Genomic DNA, 23,776 nt, shown 5'->3' with positions numbered 1-23,776 from the left:
GGGATTTGAAAGTTGGAGGGGGAGGGGGAGATCCAAAATGATAGGAGAAGACAGGAGGGGGAGGGATAGAGCCAAGAGCTGGACAGGTGATAGGCAAAAGGGGATACGAGAGGATCATGGGACAGGAGGTCCGGGAAGAAAGACAAGGGGGGGGGGACCCAGAGGATGGGCAAGAGGTATATTCAGAGGGACAGAGGGAGAAAAAGGAGAGTGAGAGAAAGAATGTGTGCATAAAAATGAGTAACAGATGGGGTACGAGGGGGAGGTGGGGCCTTAGCGGAAGTTAGAGAAGTGGATGTTCATGCCATCAGGTTGGAGGCTACCCAGACGGAATATAAGGTGTTGTTCCTCCAACCTGAGTCTGGCTTCATCTTTACAGTAGAGGAGGCCGTGGATGGACATGTCAGAATGGGAATGGGATGTGGAATTAAAATGTGTGGCCACTGGGAGATCCTGCTTTCTCTGGCGGACAGAGCGTAGATGTTCAGCAAAGCGGTCTCCCAGTCTGCGTCGGGTCTCGCCAATATATAAAAGGCCACATCGGGAGCACCGGACGCAGTATATCACCCCAGTCGACTCACAGGTGAAGTGTTGCCTCACCTGGAAGGACTGTTTGGGGCCCTGAATGGTGGTAAGGGAGGAAGTGTAAGGGCATGTGTAGCACTTGTTCCGCTTACACGGATAAGTGCCAGGAGGGAGATCAGTGGGAAGGGATGGGGGGGACGAATGGACAAGGGAGTTGTGTAGGGAGCGATCCCTGCGGAATGCAGAGAGAGGGGGGGAGGGAAAGATGTGCTTAGTGGTGGGATCCCGTTGGAGGTGGCGGAAGTTACGGAGAATAATATGTTGGACCCGGAGGCTGGTGGGGTGGTAGGTGAGGACCAGGGGAACCCTATTCCTAGTGGGGTGGCGAGAGGATGGAGTGAGAGCAGATGTACGTGAAATGGGGGAGATGCGTTTAAGAGCAGAGTTGATAGTGGAGGAAGGGAAGCCCCTTTCTTTAAAAAAGGAAGACATCTCCCTTGTCCTAGAATGAAAAGCCTCATCCTGAGAGCAGATGCGGCGGAGACGGAGGAATTGCGAGAAGGGGATGGCGTTTTTGCAAGAGACAGGGTGAGAAGAGGAATAGTCCAGATAGCTGTGAGAGTCAGTAGGCTTATAGTAGACATCAGTGGATAAGCTGTCTCCAGAGACAGAGACAGAAAGATCTAGAAAGGGGAGGGAGGTGTCGGAAATGGACCAGGTAAGCTTGAGGGCAGGATGAAAGTCGGAGGCAAAGTTAATAAAGTCAACGAGTTCTGCATGTGTGCAGGAAGCAGCGCCAATGCAGTCATCGATGTAGCGAAGGAAAAGTGGGGGACAGATACCAGAATAGGCACAGAACATAGATTGTTCCACAAACCCAACAAAAAGGCAGGCATAGCTAGGACCCATACGGGTGCCCATAGCTACACCTTTAGTTTGGAGGAAGTGGGAGGAGCCAAAGGAGAAATTATTAAGAGTAAGGACTAATTAAATTTTAATTTGTAAGATTTAAAGATGGAGTAAGATTGAATAAAGATGACGGAAAGCAGAGGCGGTCAGAAAAGGAAGCTCTGGGTCAGACTGGGTGACTGAGAACTCCACGCTTGACTAAAGGAGAGGAGTCCTCCACATTGGAAGAGGATGTCAGATTGTCGAATTGTTCACCTGCAAGTGTGTGGTAAGGTGACGAGAAAGAGGAGAATGTCTCGGGTCCCGTGATCCTCTCCCTTCTCCAGCCTTGTGTCCCTTTTGCCAATCAACTTTCCAGCTCTTGGCTCCATCCCTGCCCCTCCTGTCTTCTCCTATCATTTCAGATCTCCCCCTCCCCCTCCCACTTTCAAATCTCTTCTTTCAGTTAGTCCTGACGAAGGGTCTCGGCCTGAAACATTGACTGTACTTCTTCCTATAGAGCTGCCTGACCTGCTGCGTTCACCAGCATTTTGTGTGTGTTGCTTGAATTTCCAGCCTCTGCAGATTTCCTCATGGTATCGTTACAGATCTGTTTGTTAATTGTAAGTGGGCCATGGGGAATCTGGCTGACAATTTGTGAAGTGGGTGAAGGTGCCAAAGGTTTGTTATTAAATTTGCTGATTGTAACACTTTGAGGAGGAGGAAATTTGCAAAGGGGGTGCAATGAAGCTATGCTAGAAATCTGGTGTAGCTCACAAAAAGCTGGAGGAACTTGACAGAATCTGTGGAGAGAAATGGGCAGTTGGCATTTTGGGTCAAGTCCCTTCAGGACTGCTGAAGGGTCTTGATGAAGACTCTTAATCCAAAAAAGCTGACTGTCCTTTTTCTCCATTGTTGCCATTTGACCCTCTGAGTTCTTCCAGAGTTTCGTGTCAGCCGGAGGACAGATTCCCTGTGGTTCACTTACACATCACTTCCTGGCAAACAGAAAGGGACCCTTTATGCTTGCTCTTTCTTGCCAGCCAGTCTTTTTGTTGGCACCAATATCTTTACCTCCTACCTCCCAAGTATAACATTACAGGATGCCTTAAAGTGAACAATTCCACAATCTGACATGCTCGAATTATAGAATGTAAATCTGGGTTGAGTGTGGGTGGGAGGGGGTGGGCAAAGAATGATCTGGCAAATGGACTATAGAGTACAAGTTATCCAGTTTGAAAGGGGCAAATGAAGAAGTGTATTGTATAGGGGTTGTAGAGGTCTAAGACCTGGCTGTCCTCATGATTCACAAAGGGCTGGAATGTGACTTGAAGGCACTGGGCCAAGTGCCAGTAAATGGGATTAGTATGAATTGGTCCTCGATGGCCAGTATGGATCTGGTGGGCGGTCAAATCTGTGCCTATGCTGTATGACTCTGTAAGGAGTTAGATGTTTTCAGGTTTAGAGAGGTGAAGGGCTATGGGGGCGAGCAGGTTCGTGGTACTGAATCTGAAAGATCAGCTATGCAATTCTACACTGCCATCACGGAGAGTATCCTCACATCAGCCATTACTGTCTGGGCTGATGCAGCATCCTCTCACAATATACAAAACCTGCAGGAAGCCATCAGGTCAGCAGAAATGGTCATTGCCTGCAGTCTACCAACAGTGAAGGGCTGGTATGTGTCCAGCACAAAGGAACAGGCAGGAAAAAACATTGCAGACTCTAACCACCCTGCAAACTACCTTCTCCAAAAGCTCCTTCTGGAAAGTGCTATAGGGCTATTAAAACAAAAACTTTACACCATCTTAAAAGTTTCTTCTCCAGGCAGTTAATCTGATCTGCATCAGACCAGACAGTAATGGCTGATGTGAAGATACTCTCCATGATGGCAGTGTAGAATTGCATAGCTGATCTTTCAGATTCAGTACCACGATTCTGCTCTCTCCCCATAGCTCTTCAACTCTCTAACCCTGAAAACATCCAGCAACTTGTAGAGTCATACAGCTCAGGCACAGGTCTGACCGCCCACCATGTCCATGCTCCCCCCACCCCCCCCCCCCAGACTGTCTATTACCTAATTCTGCACTGTAAACACTTTAAACCACTTTTTATATGGCTGTTTGCACTGTAAATTAATGCTGGTATTTATGTCTTTTTGCACATTCTATTCCATATCCATACTATAACCTCTAACTTTATTTTTTTATATAATTATTAATTATAACTGCTGAATATTGTTTTTTGGTGCAAGTCATACCAAAGCACCACAGCAAATCCCTAATGCATGTGAACGTATAAGGTGAATAAAGTTAATCTGTGATCAGATGAAATGATAGGAGAGTCTGGAGGGTGTGAGTGGCCTACTCCTAAACTGGTTTTCTGTGAATATTAATCATACCCCTGAGAACCGTTACTGATTCCCAATGAGGTGCTGTTGCTCTGCCCCTTATGAATCCCGTAACCTGGGGATTATTTTCTGCGGCGGACATTCTGATCACCTGCCGTTGATTGCACACTTCAGAAAGGGCAGCTTGGGAGAACGCATGCCGGTCCTTATCGAGGGGTCAGCAGTGGAAAGGGTGAGCAGCGGGGTGGCAACGTCTCAGAGGGTCTATCCTGGGCCCGGCCCGACATATTGATGCAATCACGAAGAAGGCATGCCAGAGGCTACACTTAATTAGGAGTTTGAGGAGATGTGGTATGTCACCAAAGACTCTTACAAACTTCTACAGATGTATGGTGAAGAGCATTCTGACCGGTTGCATCACTGACTGGTATAAAGGCCTAACTGCGCAGGATTGAAAGGGGCTGCAGAGGTTTGTGGAGTCAGCCAGCTCCAGCTTCTTCCCTTCTGCCATCAGATTTCTAAACGGTTCACAAACACTACCTCACTATTCCTCTTTTACTCTATTTATTTACTATTGTAACTATTTACTATTATGTCTTGCACTATACGGCTAACACAAGGCAACACATTTCACAGCTTATATCAGTGATAAACATGATTCTGATTCCACTGAAGTTTATAACCCCACCCCCACCCCAGTCCCTATCCTTAACTTTTCATTCACCCACCTGCAGAGTCCATCTTCTCACAGCTTGCCCAAAGTTATGTCTTTCTGTGTTCCTCACCCCCATCTGCCCCTTGCGCACCTCTGTTGCTCGATGTGAAGTGCTGGACCTCCCCAACCTCATCCCCTGCCACCCCATCATTTCCCCAGTCTCAGTCCCTCTCTTCGACCATCCCAGCTTTCATTTCCTTTCCGCAATATCCTGAGGAATTTGTGCCCACAAGCTGCCTGTAGACCAAGGAGCAGAATTAGGCCATTCAGCCCATCAAGTTTGCCTCCGTTCAATCATGGCTGATTTATTATCCCTCCAACCCTATTTTCCTGGTTTTTCCACATAACTTTGGCACCCTTACTAATCAAGGACCTATCATCCTCCTCTTTAAATATACCCAATGACTTGGCCTCCACTGTCAGGGGGTATATCTGTGGAATTCCACAGATTTGCCATCGTCTGGTTAAAGAAATGCCTCCTCATCTCTGTCCTAAAGGGACATCCTTGTATTCTGAGGCTGTGCCCTGTTGTCCTAGACCTCCCCACTGTAGGAAACATCCCCTCCACATTTCGCTATCTGGGCCTTTTAAAATTTGGCAGGTTTCAATGAGATTCCCCCCCTATCCCACATTCTTCTGAACTCCATCTAGTGGAGGCCCAGAGCAATTGAATACTCTTCATATGTTAACCATTTCATATCTGGGATTGTTCTCATGAGCTTCCTCTAGACCCTCTCCAATGCCAGGACATTCTACCTTAGCTAGAAGTTGTGTGATCATGCACAAGATTAGTAAATTATCACCTTCCCCTCTCAAAACTGCTGCCCCTTTTCCCAAAGCAAAGTACTAGTTGGTGGAGCACAATCTAGCTGCAAGGGAGTCTGCAGATGCTGGAAATCTTGAACAACACACACAAATTGTTGGAGGAAATCAGCAGCTCAGGCAGCATCTATGGCAGGGAAATAAACAGTTGCTGCTTCAGGCCGAGCATCTTAGTTTTTATAAAATTCCAATGTTAAGCCAGAATAACCATCCCAAAGCAAGAGGGAGGTTCGGGTGTTGGGCCTAAAGTGACTGAAGAAGATGGCCTTGTACTACTTTGTGAGGAGTCCAATCACAAACAAGAGAAAATCTGCAGATGCTGGAAATCCAAGCAACACACACTCACAATGCTGGCGGAAATGTCGACTGCACTCTTCTTCCATAATGCTGCCTGGCCTGCTGAGTTCCTCCAGCATTTTCTGTGTACTACTTTGTGAGGATTGCTTTTGGAGTGTTGATACTTCCATTTGGTTGTTCTTGCTTCCCTCTGAATATCAGCAGTTGAGGCCGGGGATGTGTTACTCTTCTGCTGTGCTTTTAGATGGGAGCCACACGGAAGTGTTCCCTCCTGTAAGTTGGGAGCTGATCCCTGTGTCACTTCAGTAACTAATGCTAGGAATGGGAATCACAGTCTGGTTCATCGTCACTGATGTGTCATTGTGACATGTGTTGTTCTGCAGCAGCTGCACAGTGCAATACCTAAAACATTACTATCAGTTATAAATATAATGCAAAGGCCAAATAATGGACAAAGGTTCAGGACCACTCAGAAATCTGATGGCAGAGGGGAAGAAACTGCTCTTAAAACGTCGAGTGTAGGTCCTGTACTTCTTGATGGTAGTAACGTGAAGAGGGCATGTCCTGGTGGTGAGGGTTCTCAAGTGATGGTGCCTGCTACTTGAGATACTGCCTCTGGGAAGTGTCCTCGATGGTGGGGAAGTTTGTGCCTTTGATGGATCGCCTGGGTCCACAACCTCTTTCAATCCTGTGCATCGCAGACACCGTACTAGGCAGTGATGTAACCAATCAGAACGCTCTCCACGGAAATCTGCAGGAGTCTTTAGTGACACACCAAAACTGCTTAGTCTGACTCTGTGCCAGTCTTGAAGCGCTCACAACTGGGAGTGACTCAGCATCCCGTTTACACAGCAACTGCAAACTTGTTGGGATTCGTTCAGTGCACACTGGAAAACTTCCTTTCGCTTTTTACCCAAAAGTTCCCACACACAATCAAATGTAATCGCCCTCCGTCTAGCAACCAAGGGTGATGGGAAGTGGTGTGGTAAGTTGTAACTATGGCCTAGTCTGGAGTGAACAGGAAGGAGCCAATTTGTGTCTCTGCTGCTGATCCCATGGGCCCATAATTGTGTCAACATCTTGGTCAGGCTCAGGAATCAAAGACTGTGGTGGCAAGGGTAGGTAGAGTTGTAAAGGGAGTTTTTGGCACATTGTCTTCATAAATCAAAGAATTGAATACAGGAGTTGGGGTGGTTATGTTGAAGTTGTATGAGACGCTGTTGAGGCTAAATTTGGAGAATTGTGTGTAGTTCTGACCACCCCGTCTACAGGAAAGATTGAAAGAGTGCAGAGAAAATTTACAAGGATGTTGCTGGGACTTGAGGGCCCGAGTCATAGGGAAAAGTTTTGGCTGGTGCCATTGACCTGCACTGGACCACATGCCTCCATTCCATGTGCTTGTTTAAATTTCTCTAAATGTTGAAATCAAACCTGTATCCACCCCTTCCACTGGCAGCTTGTTCCACACTCACACCACCCTCTGAGTGAAGATCCCCCCCCCCATGTCCCCCTTAAACATTTCGTCTTTAACCTATGACCTCTAGTTCCAGTCTCGCCCAACCTCGGCGGAAAATGACCTCTAGAATTCACCCTATCTACGGGTCAATAACATAATTCTGCTGCGCTGTAGGACTTCACCAATTCTCAGGACAATGAAGGGTGCTCAAGGCTCTGGAACAGGATTCGATTTCACCAAAATTCTGCTTCAGGGACAAGTATACTGCCAACACAACATCAGCCCAAAAGATGGTGCGTGAAGCCTGGCAGAGCACCACAGCACAGAAATAGGCCCTTCAGCCCATCTAGTCAACTCCCAAGAGAGCAGTCCTATCATTCCCATCCCCCCTTTATCCCTGCAATGTATTTTCCTCTCCCACAGGCCCATCGAATCCTCTTTGATTCCCCCTCCCGTTAACTTATAGCCAGTGTTAATTCGCCTACCAGGACATCTTTGGTACATGGGAGAAAACTGGAACACCCAAAGAAAGCCCATGCAATTGCAGAGAGAACATGCAAACACCACATAGACAGCACCAAAGACCAGGATCGAACCCAGGTCTCTAGAGCTGTAAGGAGGTAGCATCTGCTGCTTACAGTTCCACTCTGCCCATTGCTGTCACATTTGCACAAAAACGAGGTTTAAGGAGATCTAGTAGTAAAACCGAGTTAAACAAGTAAATATTGAAATAAAATTAGCTCCTTACTGAGCATCATCAACACAATAATTGGTGGGCACTGTGTATTGTTACACAGAATGATGCTGCACACTTTAAAGGCAAGGATTGCCAGGATTCTTTACCTGACATCCCTGTTACCAGAGCCCTGTGCTATAAAATAATATTGATAAAGAGAGTATTTCTTAAAGGTACAATTCAAAGTAAATTCATGATCAAAGTATGTATAAGTTACATTCTACTATCTTGAGACTCACTTCCTTGCAGGCATTTGCAGGAGAAAAGAAAGAATATAATTTTACAAAATAATATACATAAATAAAAACTAACAACCAACCAGTGTGCAAAAGCTGATAAACTGTGCAAAGAAAAGTATTGAGAACAAGTTGAAGGTGAGTCTGTAGATTATAGAATCAATTCAGAGTCGTGATGAATGAAACCATCCACACCGATTCAGGAGGGGTTTTCCATGGTTTTGTTTTAATCCCTTAAGATACAGAAGCACAATAAGGCCATTCGAGCCATCAAATCTACTCCAGCATTTGATCAAGGCTGGTTTATTTTCCCTCTCATCCCAAGGTAGTGTTTATTCAGTCCTCAAGCCAGCTCTAACCACACTGGACTCTGTTGTCCCTCTTTTTTTCCCTTTTCTCTCTGTATTAGAGATAAGCACACCACGTACAGTTGTCTAGAACCCAACCCAGGCCACCTACACCGCCGCGTTACAGCAGGAAAGTGGACCTTGCATTTCACCTGGCTCTCCCTCTGATCTGAGCAACAGCGTTTCCTGCTGCTGCTTCAGTCACTGTGTTTCCATCAAATAAATTCCTACACAAAAAAAACACGATAATATAACCAAGATTGAAATGTGATCTTTTAAAATGCCTTGACATTTCCTACCAGGTTTTGAGAGACTCAGCTGCCGGGTCTAGCTGCAGAGATAACTACAACTGCTGGCGGGCGCATTGCACGCATTCCAGACAGGATCAGATCATCGCACAGGGAGACCAAAGATGTTCCAGTGCTTTAACCTTTAGTGATCCTCGCATCTTCTCACTCAACAGCAGGCAGAGGAGGTGAAGGGGGCTGGAGGCAGGGTGGTGACTCGTCACTCTCCACCAACCCCTCCTCCTCCTCACGTCAGTCAACTCATTTGGCTACGGTTGACGGGTAGCCACGAACATGTCTGGTCAGGTACTTTCCCGTTCCTTTACGCAAGGCTCACTGTCACACAACAGCGCACTGCAGGGTGGCTGCCAGGAAACCTCCCCTCTGGTGGATTGCAAATACCAAGGGCAGGCCATGGCTTCGGCTGTGTGCCTGTTGGGTCAGACAGCTCACCTCCATACCTCTGTGTGCATAGTACTGAGAGGGTGACAGTCAGGTCTGCTAACAAAGCATTCCATTCCCATCAGATTTCTGGTTAAAACCACCACACAACAAATAAAATCCTTAATCTCCTCAGGAGTTTGAGGAGATTTGAAATGTCACCAAAGCAAATTCCTACAGATGTACCATGGAGAGCATTCTGACCGGTTCTGTCACAGCCTGGTACAGAGGCAGCAATGCACAGGAGCGGAGAAAGACGCAGAGGCTTGTACAGGCTGGAGCTCCATCAAAGAAACCCGTCCCGTCATATTCAAAAGACGATGCCTCAGGAAGTTGGCATCCATCACTAAGGAGTCTCATCCTCTGGATGTCCTCTTCTCATTGCTGCCATTGAGGAGGAGGTACAGGAAACTCGAGTCCCACACTCAGTGTCTTAAAGACAGCATCAACCACTCTGCCATCAGCTTTCGGAACGATTTATGAACACTGCCTCACTATTCCTCTTGCATGAAATTGTCTATCAGTGATAATAAACCTGAATCTGATATTATTGTAGGCTTTTGTAATGTGGATCTCATGGGAAGGGAGCTGAACCACGTGCACACTTTCTACAGGGGAATGCAACAGCTTGAAACAGCTGGAAATGAAGTTTAAGACCAGGCAGGAGGCTCTGTGACCTCTGTCAGGTGATGAACAAAGTTCAGGGTAAATTTATTATCAAGGTACATGTATGTTACTATAAACTACCCTGAGATTCATTGCTCTCTAGCCATCTACAGGAAGAAAGAAATGTGACAGAATTTTACAAGAAAAAAACTTTACATAGACAAAGACTGACAAACAACCAATGTGCACAAAAAAGGGTAAACTGCAAATAAAAATAATACTAAGAACATGAGTTGTAAATCGTCCTTGAAAATGAGTCTGTAGGTTGTGGCAACACACATCAAAGTTGCTGGTGAACGCAGCAGGCTGGGCAGCACCTCTGGGAAGAGGTACAATCGACGTTTCAGGCCGAGACCCTTCGTCAGGTCTCGGCCTGAAACGTCGACTGTACCTCTTCCTAGAGATGCTGCCTGGCCTGCTGCATTCACCAGCAACTTTGATGTGTGTTGCTTGAATATCCAGCATCTGCAGAATTCCTGTTGTTTCTGTAGGTTGTGGAACAACGCAGTGTTGGGGTGAGTTAAGTTATCCATGTTGGTTCGGGAGCCTGATGGTTGTAGGGTAATAACTGTTCCTGAACCTGGTGGTGTGGGAACTAAGGCTCCTCTTCATCCTGGTAGCTGTGAGATGGGGGAATAGCCTTTGTGGTGGGGTCTTTGATTGACGCTGCTTTCTCGTGGCAGGCTCCATGTAACCGTACACATAGGTGGTGGTACATTCACCCAGTGAGCAGCAGCAGACAATAAAGAGGCTGGTAGTGTGGCAGCAGTGGGTTGATGGGGTGATGGTGCAATTCCTGGGATGGCTTCACCTGAGAATCCAAGCAGCAGAGTCCACAAACCTGCCAGGAGTTGACTCCCAGTCTTAAATGATTACATTTAGATACAAGTCTGTTTTTGACTTGTGTACAAAAACACCTGCACTTGAGGAATCATTCCTTCTGTAGCGATCTCTTCAGAACACAGAGGACCTGAGTGAGTGTGGCACCACGGGTCCTTCTGTTGGCTGAATGGGGTCTTTCCTGCAGCTTCACCTGTCAGTGATGTTCCTTGCGTCTTAACCAACCATGTTGCTCTTTTGTGGGGGTTTGAGGGGGGTTAGAATGTGGGCAGTGGGAAAATTGTCCCTCCGGTGTTTGTCGATCGCATGGCTGGAGATTCACTGGAATCTGTTGCTTTGGAATGGCCGATGCCTTCATTAACCTGGTTCAGATCTATTTGCATTTTTTGGAATCTATCTATATTGATTATTTATCTGTTTAAGAGTGGAAGGGTATTGTATGTTTTTGTGTGTAAGGTGGTGGGGGGGTGAACTGGGCAGAAGGGTTGAGGGGAGTTGTTTAGAACAGTGTATGCACGGGAATAGGGGTGTTGTTTAGGGTCAGGGGTGTTTGGTGGGGATGGTCAGTGTTAATGGGGTATTGCCCATGGTTGATGGGTGTGCGTTGGGTTGGGGGATGTGGTTAGCATTTAGGGGTGCGATTGGGACTGGCGCTGTCTGCTGCAGTTCTGATGGGGGTGTCTGCATGGAGGTCGTTGAGAGATGTGGTTAGGGTTGGGGATGTATTTTGGTGTGGGGGTGTGTGGTTTAGTTGGGTTGCTGTGTAAACCTTGGCTTGCTGATTCTGTTTGTTGCTCAGTCTTGCCGGGAGACCTCAGACCACCTGTTGGTAACTTGCATGCTCTGAGGAGAAGCACTGGCCCTGAGCCAAGTGTCTGTGGACAGCAGCCAACATGCAGAATTACAAGGTAAATATTGTACTCAGCGAATTGCACAGTGGATGATGTGGCCAATAAAGCTCTTGTCTCAGTCTGAAGTTAGGGCCTAATGCTTCTCATCTAGCAAGCAGACTGGGGTAATATCGAAGGAAAGTAAATTTAAGGTTACTCAAAAACCATCACGGTCCAACAGATGACGCCACAAGCTTTGGAGCTAACAATTATAGAAACATAGAAAATAGGTGCAGGAGTAGGCCATTCGGCCCTTCGAGCCTGCACCGCCATTTATTATAATCATGGCTGATCATCCAACTCAGAACCCCGCCCCAGCCTTCCCTCCATACCCCCTGATCCCCGTAGCCACAAGGGCCATATCTAACTCCCTCTGTTATGGGTCTCATTTGGCCAGTTGTGTCAAACACATTTTCAAGATGCCTTTCAGCAAATGTTCCTCTACAGCCCCGTTCCGCTGGTTGTCAATGACTGCCAGTGCTAGAATCCGGGGCAAGAAGCAAGCTGCTGGGGGAACTCGGCAGGTCAGGCAGCATCCGTGGGGGAGAGTAGATGGTCGATGTTTCAAGTTGCGGCCCCTCATCTGGACCAGAATGACACAGTTCCTCTGAGTTCCCTGTTAGCGAGCCGTCCCTGGCCAGGGTTAACTCCTGCCAAGGTGGGACCTTTCAACTGGCCTGGGAAGTGCCCTAGAAGAGCTGGTTACAGTGGGAGTGGCGATTCCAGGATCAACTTCATTCACCGCGCACATTTCCATAGATTTAAGAATTTGCTGCGGTGTGGCATGACATGCAACAAAAAAAAACATTCATCAGTTATAAAGAATTAAATTTTAAAACATAGACGTTAAGGTATGGACATGGAATAAAAGGAGCACAAACACCAACGTGCATTTATAAAAAGTGGTTTAGTGTTTACAGTGCAGTGCAGTGACTGAGGTAATAGAGAGGGATGGGAGTGGGGCTAACTAGAGTGGTTGATCAGATTTACTGCCCGGGGAGGGGTTGGGGGGAACAAACTTATAAGATGGTGTGAAGTTTTTTGTTTTAATAGTCCCATAGTGTTTTCCAGAAAGGGGCTTTTGGAAAAGGCGGTTTGCGGGGTGGGTAGTGTCCACAATGATTTTTCCTCCCCACTCCTTTTTCCTGAACACATGGAGGTCCTGCAGAGATGGTTGGCCACAGCCAGTGGCCTTTTCTGCTGACCTGAGAGTCTGCTGTAGTTTCTGTGTATTCTGCACCAAACCAGACAGTAATGGTTGATGTGAGGATTCTGTCCACGATGGAGGTGTAGAGTTGCACTGCTCCTACCCCCACCCCCACTAACAATGCCACTCTACTGATTATTCTTGTTAGAAATCAATGAAGCGTTAGCTTTAAAACAAGCATGAAATATTCAAAAATACTACATAATAAATGCACTGCTACTTAACAAGCAGACTCACACAGTGCTTTGATTAATGTTTCATTCCAGAATGTACGAGTGGAAACGTGTGTGCTCAGTGCAGGAACAATGAAACAGGATCAGATCCGTTCCATTACCTGGCTCTCCTACCGCACAGTGTGAAGGCACAATGTGTTCAGTGGTGATATATAGCCAGTTGAGCTGATGGGACGGAGAGAAGAGGGCTCAGCTGGTGGATGAGAATACGCAGGCTGCTCAGCGGTCCACATCATACGAGCTGACACCTCACAGCACCTCTTCCCTGGTGAAGAACATGATAGACAGCTTCTTTGTCAGTCAGCATGTTCCCCTTTCCCTCCAAGGCATCACATTTCAGGCACAGAGAGCTCCACTGGATAACAGCAACCTACAGTATTGTGTAAAAGTCTTGGACACATATATATAGCTAGGGTGCTTAAGACTTGCATAGAAATATATTTGTCGACGTGGAGCGGAGAGCAAGTTTGTAAATCTGGCTGGAGCAAAGAATGTTGGGAATGGCGTGGGAGGGGTGCGGCCGAGAAGGAGTTCCAGGGGTGTGGGTAGCGTAGACACACCCAGCCCTGAGACACCAGACAGGGTCATTTTGATTCCAAGCAATTGGTTTACTGACCATTACAGAATGTCTTTCTGGTGCTTCCCACTTCCTTCCCTTTTCCTTACCATGATTCCCCTCTCCCTGTCCCCTTCCCACTCTCAGTCCACAATAGAGACCCGTATCAGAATCAGGTTTATCGTCACTCACATGTCATGAAATTTGTTTGCTTTTGCGGCAGCAGCACAGTACAATGCATAAAATTGCACAGTGCTGTAGTAAAAGCCTTAGGCGCTCTGTGATAAGCAAGCAATTCGGAGAACATGAGCTGTAGAATCCTTGAAAGAGAGTCCATAGGTTGCAAAGTCAGTTCAGTGTGGCGGTGAGTGAAGTTATCCACACTAGTTCAGGAGCCTGATCCTGATGGTTGTGGGTAATAACTGTCCCTGAACCTGGCCTGCGTAGCAGGTCCTTGATAGATGCTGCTTTCTTATGGCAGTGCTCCTTGTAGATGTGCTCGGTGGAGGCCCTCCTTCCTTCCAAGAATTGTTAGCTGTGTAACTTAAGATGGCATAATGACAGTGGGAGAGACAGCATGGACAGATCAGGTGAAATAGTAAAGACTGGATAAATATGAAATGTGAATAGATGAAAGCGTAATAAAGGGGAACGTGCGCTGGAAGTGTCAATGACAAGAAAGAGCTGAATGACATATTTTTAAAAACTGCTGATGATGGACATTTGTAATCAAAATTAAATGTTGAATGTCATAGCATCTGTGGAAAGAAACTGAATTTATATTTCAAGTCAGAGTAGGTTTGAGGGGCACAATTTTCAGGTGATTGAAGGAAATTATGAAGGGAATGTCAGAGGTAAGTTTTTTTTAGAGAGGTGTGTGCATGGAACGCCCTGCCGTGGTAGAGCCAGATACATTAGGGGCATGCAACAAACTCTCTTAGGCACATGGATTATGGAAATATGGAGGAGGGAAAAGTCCGATTGATCTTGGCGTAGGTTAAAAGGTCAGTACAATATCATGAGCCAAAGGCCCTGTACTGTTGTTCTATGTTCTATTTGGAGACTAAAACTGGGAAAATAAGTGATTGGCAGTGAGGGGGTGGGAAGAGTTTCGGATAGAATAAGCAGTCCTGCAGCAGAGGTGACATCCAAACCCTGAGAAATTAGGACAGGTATCATCTCCACAGCCAGAGAGAGGTGACAGGGAAATGAACAAAGGATTTGTGAATTGCAAGGTGTGAATTCTACTGCACAAGTAATATGGATGATAGAAAGAAAATTACATGGGGGGGTGAGAGAATGACAGAAAACAAAATGTAGGACGAAGGAGACTTTTGTCTCCCAAAAATTTAATCATGACAGTGAGACCCCACACTTAATATGTAATTTTCAAGGTCCGATAAATGGAAGTGAAATTTATGTGGAATGGCAGAAGTTAATTTGCTGTGGCAGATTTAATGGTCAAATGCAGCAAGTTGCGTGAGAAGGGGGAGCCTGTGATGGGAGAGCAGTGTAACTCAGTAAGCAACCTTTAGAGATTCACATCCAGCCAGCTCCATCACGAGCACAACCCTCCCTACCCTCCCTACCACTGAGGACATCTTCACAAGGCGCTGCCTCAAGAAGGCAGCCTCCATCACTGAGTACCCTCACCATTCAAGTGATCAAGGAGGAGGTACAGGAACCTGAAGACACACACTCAGTGTATCAGGAACAGCTTCTTCCCCTCCACCGTCAGATTTCTGAATGATCCATCAACACTACCTCACTATTCATCTTTTACACTATTTATTTTTGTAATTAATATTAATCAGAATCAGAATCCTTTATTATCGCCAAGTATGTGGACACACACAGGGAATTTGATGCCGGTTTCCCTGAGCTCTCGCTGTACAGAATCAAAAAGCAAACAAAACAATAGTGCAAATAATCGTGAACTATATACAATGAGGTATACCTGTGTATGTACAGGTGGACTTGGTTTATAATAGACTAAATTTCAAGTGTTCATAAGACTGATAGCATACGGAAAGAAACTGTTCTTGTACCTATTTGTCCTGGTATACAGTGATCTAAACGCCTACCAGAAGGAAGGAGTTGGAACAGGAGATGTCCAGGGTGTGATGGGTCTACAATGATGCTGCTTGCTCGCTTCCTGACTCTAGATGCACATAAGTCCTGGATCGAGGGCAGCTTCACACCAATAATCCTTTCCACAGCCCTGATGGTTCTTTGGAGTCTATTCTTGTCTTGTTTGGTAGCTGATCCAAACCAGACAGTGATGGACGAACAGAGAACAGACTGGATTATTCCTGAATAGAATTGAATCAGCAGCTCCTGAGGCAGGTTGTACTTCCTGAGTTGACGTAGGAAATACAACCTCTGCTGAGCCTTTTTGATAAGAGTGTCCGCATTGGGTGTCCACTTCAGGTCCTGGGAGATTGTGACACCCAGAAACCTGAAGGTCTCCACAGCAGACACAATACTGTTCAGTATAGTGAGTGGGGGGAGTATTGGGGGGCTCCTCCTGACGTCCACTGTCATCTCCACAGTCTTGAGCGTATTTGGCTCCAGATTGTTCTGACCACACCAGAGGGCCAGTCGTTCCACCACCTGTCTGTATGCAGACTCATCACCATCTCGGATAAGGCCAATGACAGTTGTGTCATCTGCAAACTTCAGGAGTTTAACAGATGGATCCTGTGAGCTGCTGTCATTAGTGTAAAGGGAGAAGAGCAGTGGGGAAAGCACACATCCCTGGGGGGCACCAGTACTGATTGTCCGGGTGCTAGAAATGATGCTCCCCAGCCTCACTTGCTGCACCCTGTCACTCAGGAAGCTTGTGATCCACTGACAGATGGCGGGGTAGACAGTGAGCTGGGTGAGTTTGCAGTGGATTTCTGGGACAATGGTTTTGAACGCCGAGCTGAAATCAACAAACAGGACCCTTGCAGAAGGTCCTGGATTGTCGAGGTGTTGTAGTATGTAATGCAGTCCCATGTTGACTGCATCATCCACTGACCTATTTGCCCAATAAGCAAACTGCAGGGGGTCCAGCAGGGGGCCTGTGATGTCCTTCAAGTGAGCCAACACCAGTCTGTCAAAGGACTTCATGACCACAGATGTCAAGGCAACAGGCCTCTAGTCATTTAGTCCCTTGATAGTGGGTTTCTTAGGGACAGGAATGATAATGGAGCGCTTGAAGCAATTATTATGCCTTCCCATGAAACCTGTATTGCTACCGCAAAACAACAAATTTTACAACACATGCCAGTGGTAATAAACCAGATTCTGACTCTTGCCCCTCTCTTGAAGTTCCTGTAGCGTGCTTCTGTTATTAGCTCAATTTTAAATTCTGGTTCACTGAGAGATGTAAAGGGGGAGGGTGTGATTTTTGTTTTTGGCCATAGTCATTATATAATGGATTTGATGATGCAGGTGCATGCCCCTTTAAAAGTACAAACTCTTCCAATTGGGCCACTGTGGAGCCAAGTGATAGGCCTGGTCCCAGCAAACAGGACTGATTTACTGCTTACAGGTGTGTAATTGACAATGCTTCAGAGGAGATAGGCAGTTCAACATGGAACATTCACAATAAGGCCAGCAGATAACAAAGCTGAAGTGTTTGCCTGGGACACAACACATCAGTTAACAGTGCATTGTGTGCTGTCTTCTCCTCTTTGATAACCCATTTCAAAGGGATGGTTCAGGGTTTGCTTGGTGTGTTCACAATGCTCTTCCTGTTTGAGGAACAAGATGAAAACAGAATTAACACTGAAGACAATCTCAACCACTTCCCCAAAACAAAACGTGAACCACACTTGAATCAAAAGGAATTTTCTGTGCTGGTATGGGCTTTGAAAGTCTGTGCCATTGCGTTGAGTTTGTTATGATTCCACCAAATTTCTCCACTCAATCTTCTGAAGTTTTAGTTCAAAGTTCAAAGTAAAGTTTATTATGAGAGTGAATACATGTCACCACGTAGAACTCTAAAATCCTTTTCCCTGCGGGAATATTTAGCAAATCTAAAGAATAACTGTAAACAGGATCAACTGTAAACAAACTGTGCAAATGCAAATACAAATAAATAGCAATAAGTAACAAGTACGAAATAAACACAAAATAATCTGCAGATGCTGGGGTCAAAGCAACACTCACAACACGCTGGAGGAACTCAGCAGGTCGGGCAGCATCGGTGGAAAAGATCGGTCGATGTTTCGGGCCGGAACCCTTCATCAGGACTGTAGAGGGAAGGGGCGGAGGCCCTATAAAAAAGGTGGGGGGAGGGTGGGAAGGAGAAGTCTGGTAGGTTCCAGGTGAAAAACAGTAAGAGGAAAGACCAGATCTAGGTGGGGGAAATAACATGATAAAGAATACTTAAAATGATACTATTGGTTGTGGGAGCACCAGAAATAGAATGAGTGTAGTTATCCCTTTGGTTCAAGAGCCTGATGGTTGAGGGGTAATAACTGTTCTTGAACCTGGTGGTGTGAGTCCCGAGGCACTTGTACCTTCTACCTGATGGCAGCAGCGAGAAAGGAGCATGGCCTAGGTGGTGAGGATTTCTGACGGATGCTATTTTTCTACAGCAACGTTTCATGCGGATGTGCTCAATGGTTGAGAGGACTTTACCCGTAGTTTTCTGGGCTGAATCCACTACCTTTTGTAGGATTTTCTGCTCAAAGGCATCGGCGTTCCCATACCAGACCGTAATGCAACCAGTCAGCACACTTTCCATCACACATCTATTGAAGTTTGCCGAGGTTTTTGATGACATGCCAAATCTCCAGTTTCCTGAGGAAGCTCTAGGCATTATCATGCTTTCTTTGCAATAATATTTATATAACGGGTCCTCTGAGATAGTGAAACCCAGGAATCTAAAGTTACCGACCCTCTCCACCTCTGATTCTCAGATGATTACTGGCTCATGGACCTCCGTTTTTTCCGTCCTGAAGTCTACAATCAGTTCCTAGGTCTTATTGACATTGAGTGAGAGGTTGTTGTTATTACACCACTCGGACAAGTTTTCAATCTCCCAACTGTATGCTGATTCATCACCCCCTTTGATACGGCCCTCAACAGTGGTGTCATCAGCAAACTTGTTTACTTTCAGATAGAGAGAGAGCAGACAGAAATTGAACACGTTTTTGGCATGTTGGCCTCCATGCACAACATGCATGTTGTGTTGAAGTCACATAAGATGTCGAGGAGGCTAAATTTGGAGTATCGTGCTGTTGTGGACACCTACAGCAAAGATATCAATAAGCTTGAACGATTGCAGAGAAAGTTTATAAGGATGTTGCCCAGATTTGATTATAGGAAAAGGCTGAATAGGTTAGGATATTTTATACACTGGTGTGCAGGGGAATGAAGGGAGGAGATCTTGTGGAAGTGTACAAAATTGTGAGAGGCTTTTTTTCCTCAGGGTGGGTGAGACTGGAACTAGAGGTCATAGGTTTTGGGTGAAAGGTGAAATATTTAAGTGTAATATGAGGGGGAGCTTCACTCAGAGGGTGGTGTGAGTGTGGACAAGGTTACATATTAGTTTTATTTGTCACCTGTACATAGAAACATGCAATGAAATGCCAGAGGAAGTGATTCAGTTATAACAGATAAAAAGTTTTGAAAGGTATATGGACAGGAGGTGTTTGGAGGGATATGGTCCAAGAGATGTGACTTGGCAGAAGACCAGATCAGCACAGATTCATTGGGTTAAAGGGCCTGTTTCTGTGCTTTAGTACTCTGACTCTGTGATGAGGAGCTGCTGGAAGGACATCGGCTTGGTGAAAGACCGCCATTGGTCTGCCTGACACTTGCTGGTGTCCAGTACAGCCATGTGTCCATAAGGGACAGAGACTGCAGGAGTGCATGCTGGGAGATGTACTCAGCAATGCAGAGGATCTGTAGGGAAGGACCACAGTCTGGACTCCTTCTTCCTCGTGCAGAGGGACTGGGTCTAGTTGGGAAGCCCCACAAAGAATGAAAGGGTGTATAACCCTGCCAGTGGGACATATTTGAGCATTGGCACTGTGCTTTTAAACGTAGTTAACACCAAATGCATTGATCATGAATGTAGAAGTTGAGCCGTTTCTTTTTTATTGTGAAGTTTATTTTTGAAATTTAAAACCAAGTTTCCCTTTCCCTTTGCCACCCATCACTGTTGAGACTACGAGCAACACAGTACAATGATCAGGAACTCAGTATGTCAGGCAGCATCTATGGAGGAATAAACAGATGATGTCTAAGCCCAGACACTTCATTAAGACGGTTGGAACTATAATTTGTTTCTGGTTTAAATTGATATAAATTTAAAAGATATAAATGGACACAGGGCTGCACATGAGGCTGCTTAACAAAATGGGAGCCCGTGGTATTACAGGAAAGATAGTGACATGGATAGAAGATTAACTGACTGGAAGGAGGCAAAGAGCGGGAATAAAGGAAGCCTTTTCTGGTTAGCTGAAGGGGACTAGTGGCGTTCCGCAGGGGTCAGTAGTGAGACTGCTTGTTTTCATGTTATGTGTCAATAATTTGGCCACTGGAATTGATGGCTTTGTGGCCAGGTTTGCAGATGATACAAAGATCGAGGGGCAGGCAGTGTTGAGGAAGCAGGAACTCTGCAGAAGAGCTTAGATCAGGAGAATGGGCAAAGAAGTGGCAGTTGGAATATGGTGTAGGGAAGTGTATGGTCATGCACATTGGTAGAAGGAATAAAGGCGTAGACTATTTTTTCTAAACAGGGAGAAAGTTCAAAGAATCAGAAGTGCAAAGGAACTTGGGAGTCCTCGTGCAGAATTCCCTAATGGTTAACTTGCATGTTGAGTTGATGGTGAGGAAGGCATTCATTTCAAGAGGACTAGAATATAAAAGCAAGGATGTAATGCTGAGCTTTTATAAAACATTGGCCTGATTGCACTGGGAGTATTGTGAGCAGTTTTATCTAAAAAAAAGGATGTGCTGGCATAGGAAAGAGTCCAGAGAAGGTTCACAAGAAAGAAAGGAACACACATCAAAGGTGCTGGTGAACGCAGCAGGCCAGGCAGCATCTCTAGGAAGAGGTACAGTCGACGTTTCAGGCGGAGACCCTTCGTCAGGACTAACTGAAGGAAGAGTTAGTAAGAGATTTGAAAGGGGGAGGGGGAGGGGGAGATCCGAAATGATAGGAGAAGACAGGAGGGGGAGGGATGGAGCCAAGAGCTGGACAGGTGATTGGCAAAAGGGATATGAGAGGATCATGGGATGGGAGGCCTAGGGAGAAAGAAAGGGGGAGGGGAAACCCAGAGGATGGGCAAGGAGTATAGTCAGAGGGACAGAGGGAGAAAAAGGAGAGTGAGAGAAAGAATGTGTGTATAAAAATAAATAACGGATGGGGTACGAGGGGGAGGTGAGGCATTAGCAGAAGTTTGAGAAGTCAATGTTCATGCCATCAGGTTGGAGGCTACCCAGACGGAATATAAGGTATTGTTCCTCCAACCTGAGTGTGGCTTCACCCAGACGGAATATAAGGTGTTGTTCCTCCAACCCAGACGGAATATAAGTGGAATACAAGAAAAAAAGGGTTAACTTGTGAGTAGTGTTTGATGGCTCTGTGCCTATACTCACTGGAGTTCACAAGAAATTCTGCAGATGTTGAAAATCTTGTGTAACACACGCAAAATGCTGGAGGAACTCCATGGGTCAGACAGCATCGACAGAGGGGAATAAACAGTCGACTTTTCAGGCAAAGACCTTTCCTCAGGACTGGAAAGGAAAAGGGTAGAGGCTAGAGTAAAACACCCTGGCAGCTTGCAGCTCTTCCCCTCCCGCCACAACCTTATTCTTGCTTCTGCCCACTCCGTTTCCAGTCCTGGGGAAGAGTCCCGGTCCGAAAAATCAACTGTTTATTTCCTCTCCATAGATGCTGCCTGGCCTGTTGGATTGTTACTGAATGCAAGTTATCCTTTGTTCTGTACAAAAGACCATGTGGTGATACAGGGGTTGTCCAGTCCCCTTTCCCAGTCTTAATCACAAACTAATCTGCAGATGCTGGGGTCAAAGCAACACTCACAAAACGCTGGAGAAACTCAGCAGATCGGGCAGCGTCCATGGAAACGATCAGTCAACGTTTCAGGCTGGAACCCTGGTCCTGACGAAGGGTTCCAGCCCGAAACGTTGACTGATCGTTTCCACGGATGCTGCCCGACCTGCTGAGTTTCTCCAGCGTGTTGTGAGTGTCCCTTTCCCAGTCTGCCTCAAAATCAGGTTTATTATCACAGACATGTGTCGTGAAACTTGTTTTCCGGCAGCAGTACAGCACAATACTTTTTTTTAATTACAAGTTGCAATAAGAAATATTTTTTTAAAAATTAAACAAGTAGTGCAAAAAGAGAGGCAAAATAGTGAGGTAGTGTCCATGGGTTCATTGTCCATTCAGAGATCTGACGATGGACCTGTCCCTAGATTGATGAGTGCATGCAGCTCATCCTTTCCTTCTGAGTATGAAGCGCTGCCTGACAGGGAGACTGCACGTCAGATTCAGAGGAGATGGTAACGTGCATCTTTACTGGCTCGCAGCCACATACGCTCCAACTTGTTTCAGCACAGTACCAAGGGGATCTTGTTTGGAGCCTATCAGCAATTCTTAAAAGCAACAGGGTGCAGGTCAAAGCAAACAAGACCAGCTGCTCAAACAGTGACTGGTTCTGTGGTGAACCGGCGAGTGCTTTACCACAAAACAAATTTCACGTCACACGTCAGTGACAATAAACCTGATTTGGATCCTGTCAGCCTCCTCTAGATCAGCAAACAGGTAGGTGAATTCAATGAAGGCTAGAATTCCCTGGCGATCCAACAATCTGTTAAACTTGAAATGTTTTTTGGCGGTCTGAGCTGGCTGGGCCTTGTCTTCTTCATTGATTAAATTATCAGTATTCTAAAGGCATCCGTTGGTCTTGCGAGTCCATGGATCTGCGCCTGGAAAGTCTTCACTCTCCAGGGCGCAGGCCTGGGCAAGGTTGTATGGAAGACCAACAATTGCCCATGCTGCTAGTCTCCCCTCTCCACAACACCAATCGTTGTCCAAGGGAAGGGCATTAGGACCCATACAGCTTGGCACCAGTGCCGTCGCAGAGCAATGTGTGATTAAGTGCCTTGCTCAAGGACACAACACATTGCCTCGGCTGGGGCTCGAACTCACAACCTTCAGGTCGCTAGTCCAATGCTTTAACCACTTGGCCACGTGTCAGTATTATAATATTTTAAAAATGAAGTGTGGAACTGGAAAGTCCAGTGAGGAAGTTTGGTCCGGAAGTCCATGTGACACGAAAATATCATCACTCTGGCCTGCCACACAGATCAAGTGAGCAGATTCTCTCCTCTCTGTCACTGACCATTTGTTCAAGAAAAGGGTTGACAGTAGCATAGCAGTTAACGCATCTGCTTTACAGTGCCAGCGATTGCTGATCGGACTTTGGTTCCTGCCGTTGTTTGTGAGAAGTTTGTACATTCTCCCTGTGGCGGCACAGGTTTCCCCCAGGTGCTCTAGTTTCCTCCCTCATCCCAAAGGACATACGGTTAGGGTTAGTGAGTTGTGGGCATGCTGTTTTGGTGCCGGAATGGACTGCCCTCAGCATGTCACAAGCAATAATGCAAATGAGGCATTTCGCTGTACGTTTCCATGTATGTGTTACAAATCAAGCTCATCTTTAAGATCCCAGGAGTCCAGTATTGGTAAATAAAGTTCGTAAGGTACAGAAGATTAAGCTTCAAATTGAAATACTAACAGTGCTTTCAAAAACTTTGTGCATTGTATTGTCATAAAAATGATTTGATTTACCAAAGGGAAATGCAGTCCACATAGAAAGAAATTTTCAAGCCCCGGTTGAGAGTGCCTGTTTATAAATTGTACAAAATGGTATTCAGGGAATTTTGCAGCATGAGGATTTCACCAACATTCATTTCTTGTCACTTTGCTGGTTTCTGGAGACTGGCCTGGTGACGCCTACAAGAGGTCAGCATCCTGCGGAGGAGATTGGACCCTTGAACTTCTGAACTTTCCATAAGCGCTCCAGAGTTGCTGCCCGGTCCACAGGGGTGACTAATGCTGGTGATGTCACCACTGATACAGCCTCAAATTCCACTAGAATCTCTGTCACTGACATATCTCGTTAAATTTGTGGTTTTGTGGCAGCAGGCAGTGAAATACATAAAACGCACTATAAATTACAATAATAAATGTACATAAAAATATTAAATATGTATCCAAAAAGAGAGAAGTAGGGAGGTAGTGTTCATGGGGTCATTATC

At 46.0% G+C, this 23,776-nt stretch overlaps 1 protein-coding gene and 1 long non-coding RNA gene across 7 annotated transcripts in view; one reads left to right on the top strand and one right to left on the bottom strand.

Annotated features, from left to right (window-relative positions):
* Positions 1-8,888, bottom strand: part of LOC140202785 (uncharacterized) — a 36,897-nt gene extending 28,009 nt beyond the window's left edge. Inside the window, exon 1 of the long non-coding RNA XR_011887189.1 lies at positions 8,672-8,888. This is a non-coding gene — a long non-coding RNA (uncharacterized lncRNA). The remainder of the gene's footprint in view (positions 1-8,671) is intronic.
* prickle1b (prickle homolog 1b) overlaps positions 1-23,776 on the top strand; it is a 183,937-nt gene that overhangs the window by 38,058 nt on the left and 122,103 nt on the right. For 2 of the 6 annotated variants that reach the window (XM_072268113.1, XM_072268112.1), the window contains one exon: positions 1,532-1,702. The exons of the other annotated variants lie outside the window; for them this stretch is intronic. In XM_072268113.1, coding sequence (XP_072124214.1) covers positions 1,666-1,702 — 37 coding nt within the window. In that variant the 5' untranslated portion in view covers positions 1,532-1,665. The remainder of the gene's footprint in view (positions 1-1,531; positions 1,703-23,776) is intronic. 6 annotated transcript variants of the gene reach the window in all.

Source organism: Mobula birostris, chromosome 9 (assembly GCF_030028105.1).
Source record: "Mobula birostris isolate sMobBir1 chromosome 9, sMobBir1.hap1, whole genome shotgun sequence".
Classification (NCBI taxonomy): Eukaryota; Metazoa; Chordata; class Chondrichthyes; order Myliobatiformes; family Myliobatidae; genus Mobula; species Mobula birostris.
This window is presented reverse-complemented; position numbering and strand designations above follow the sequence as displayed.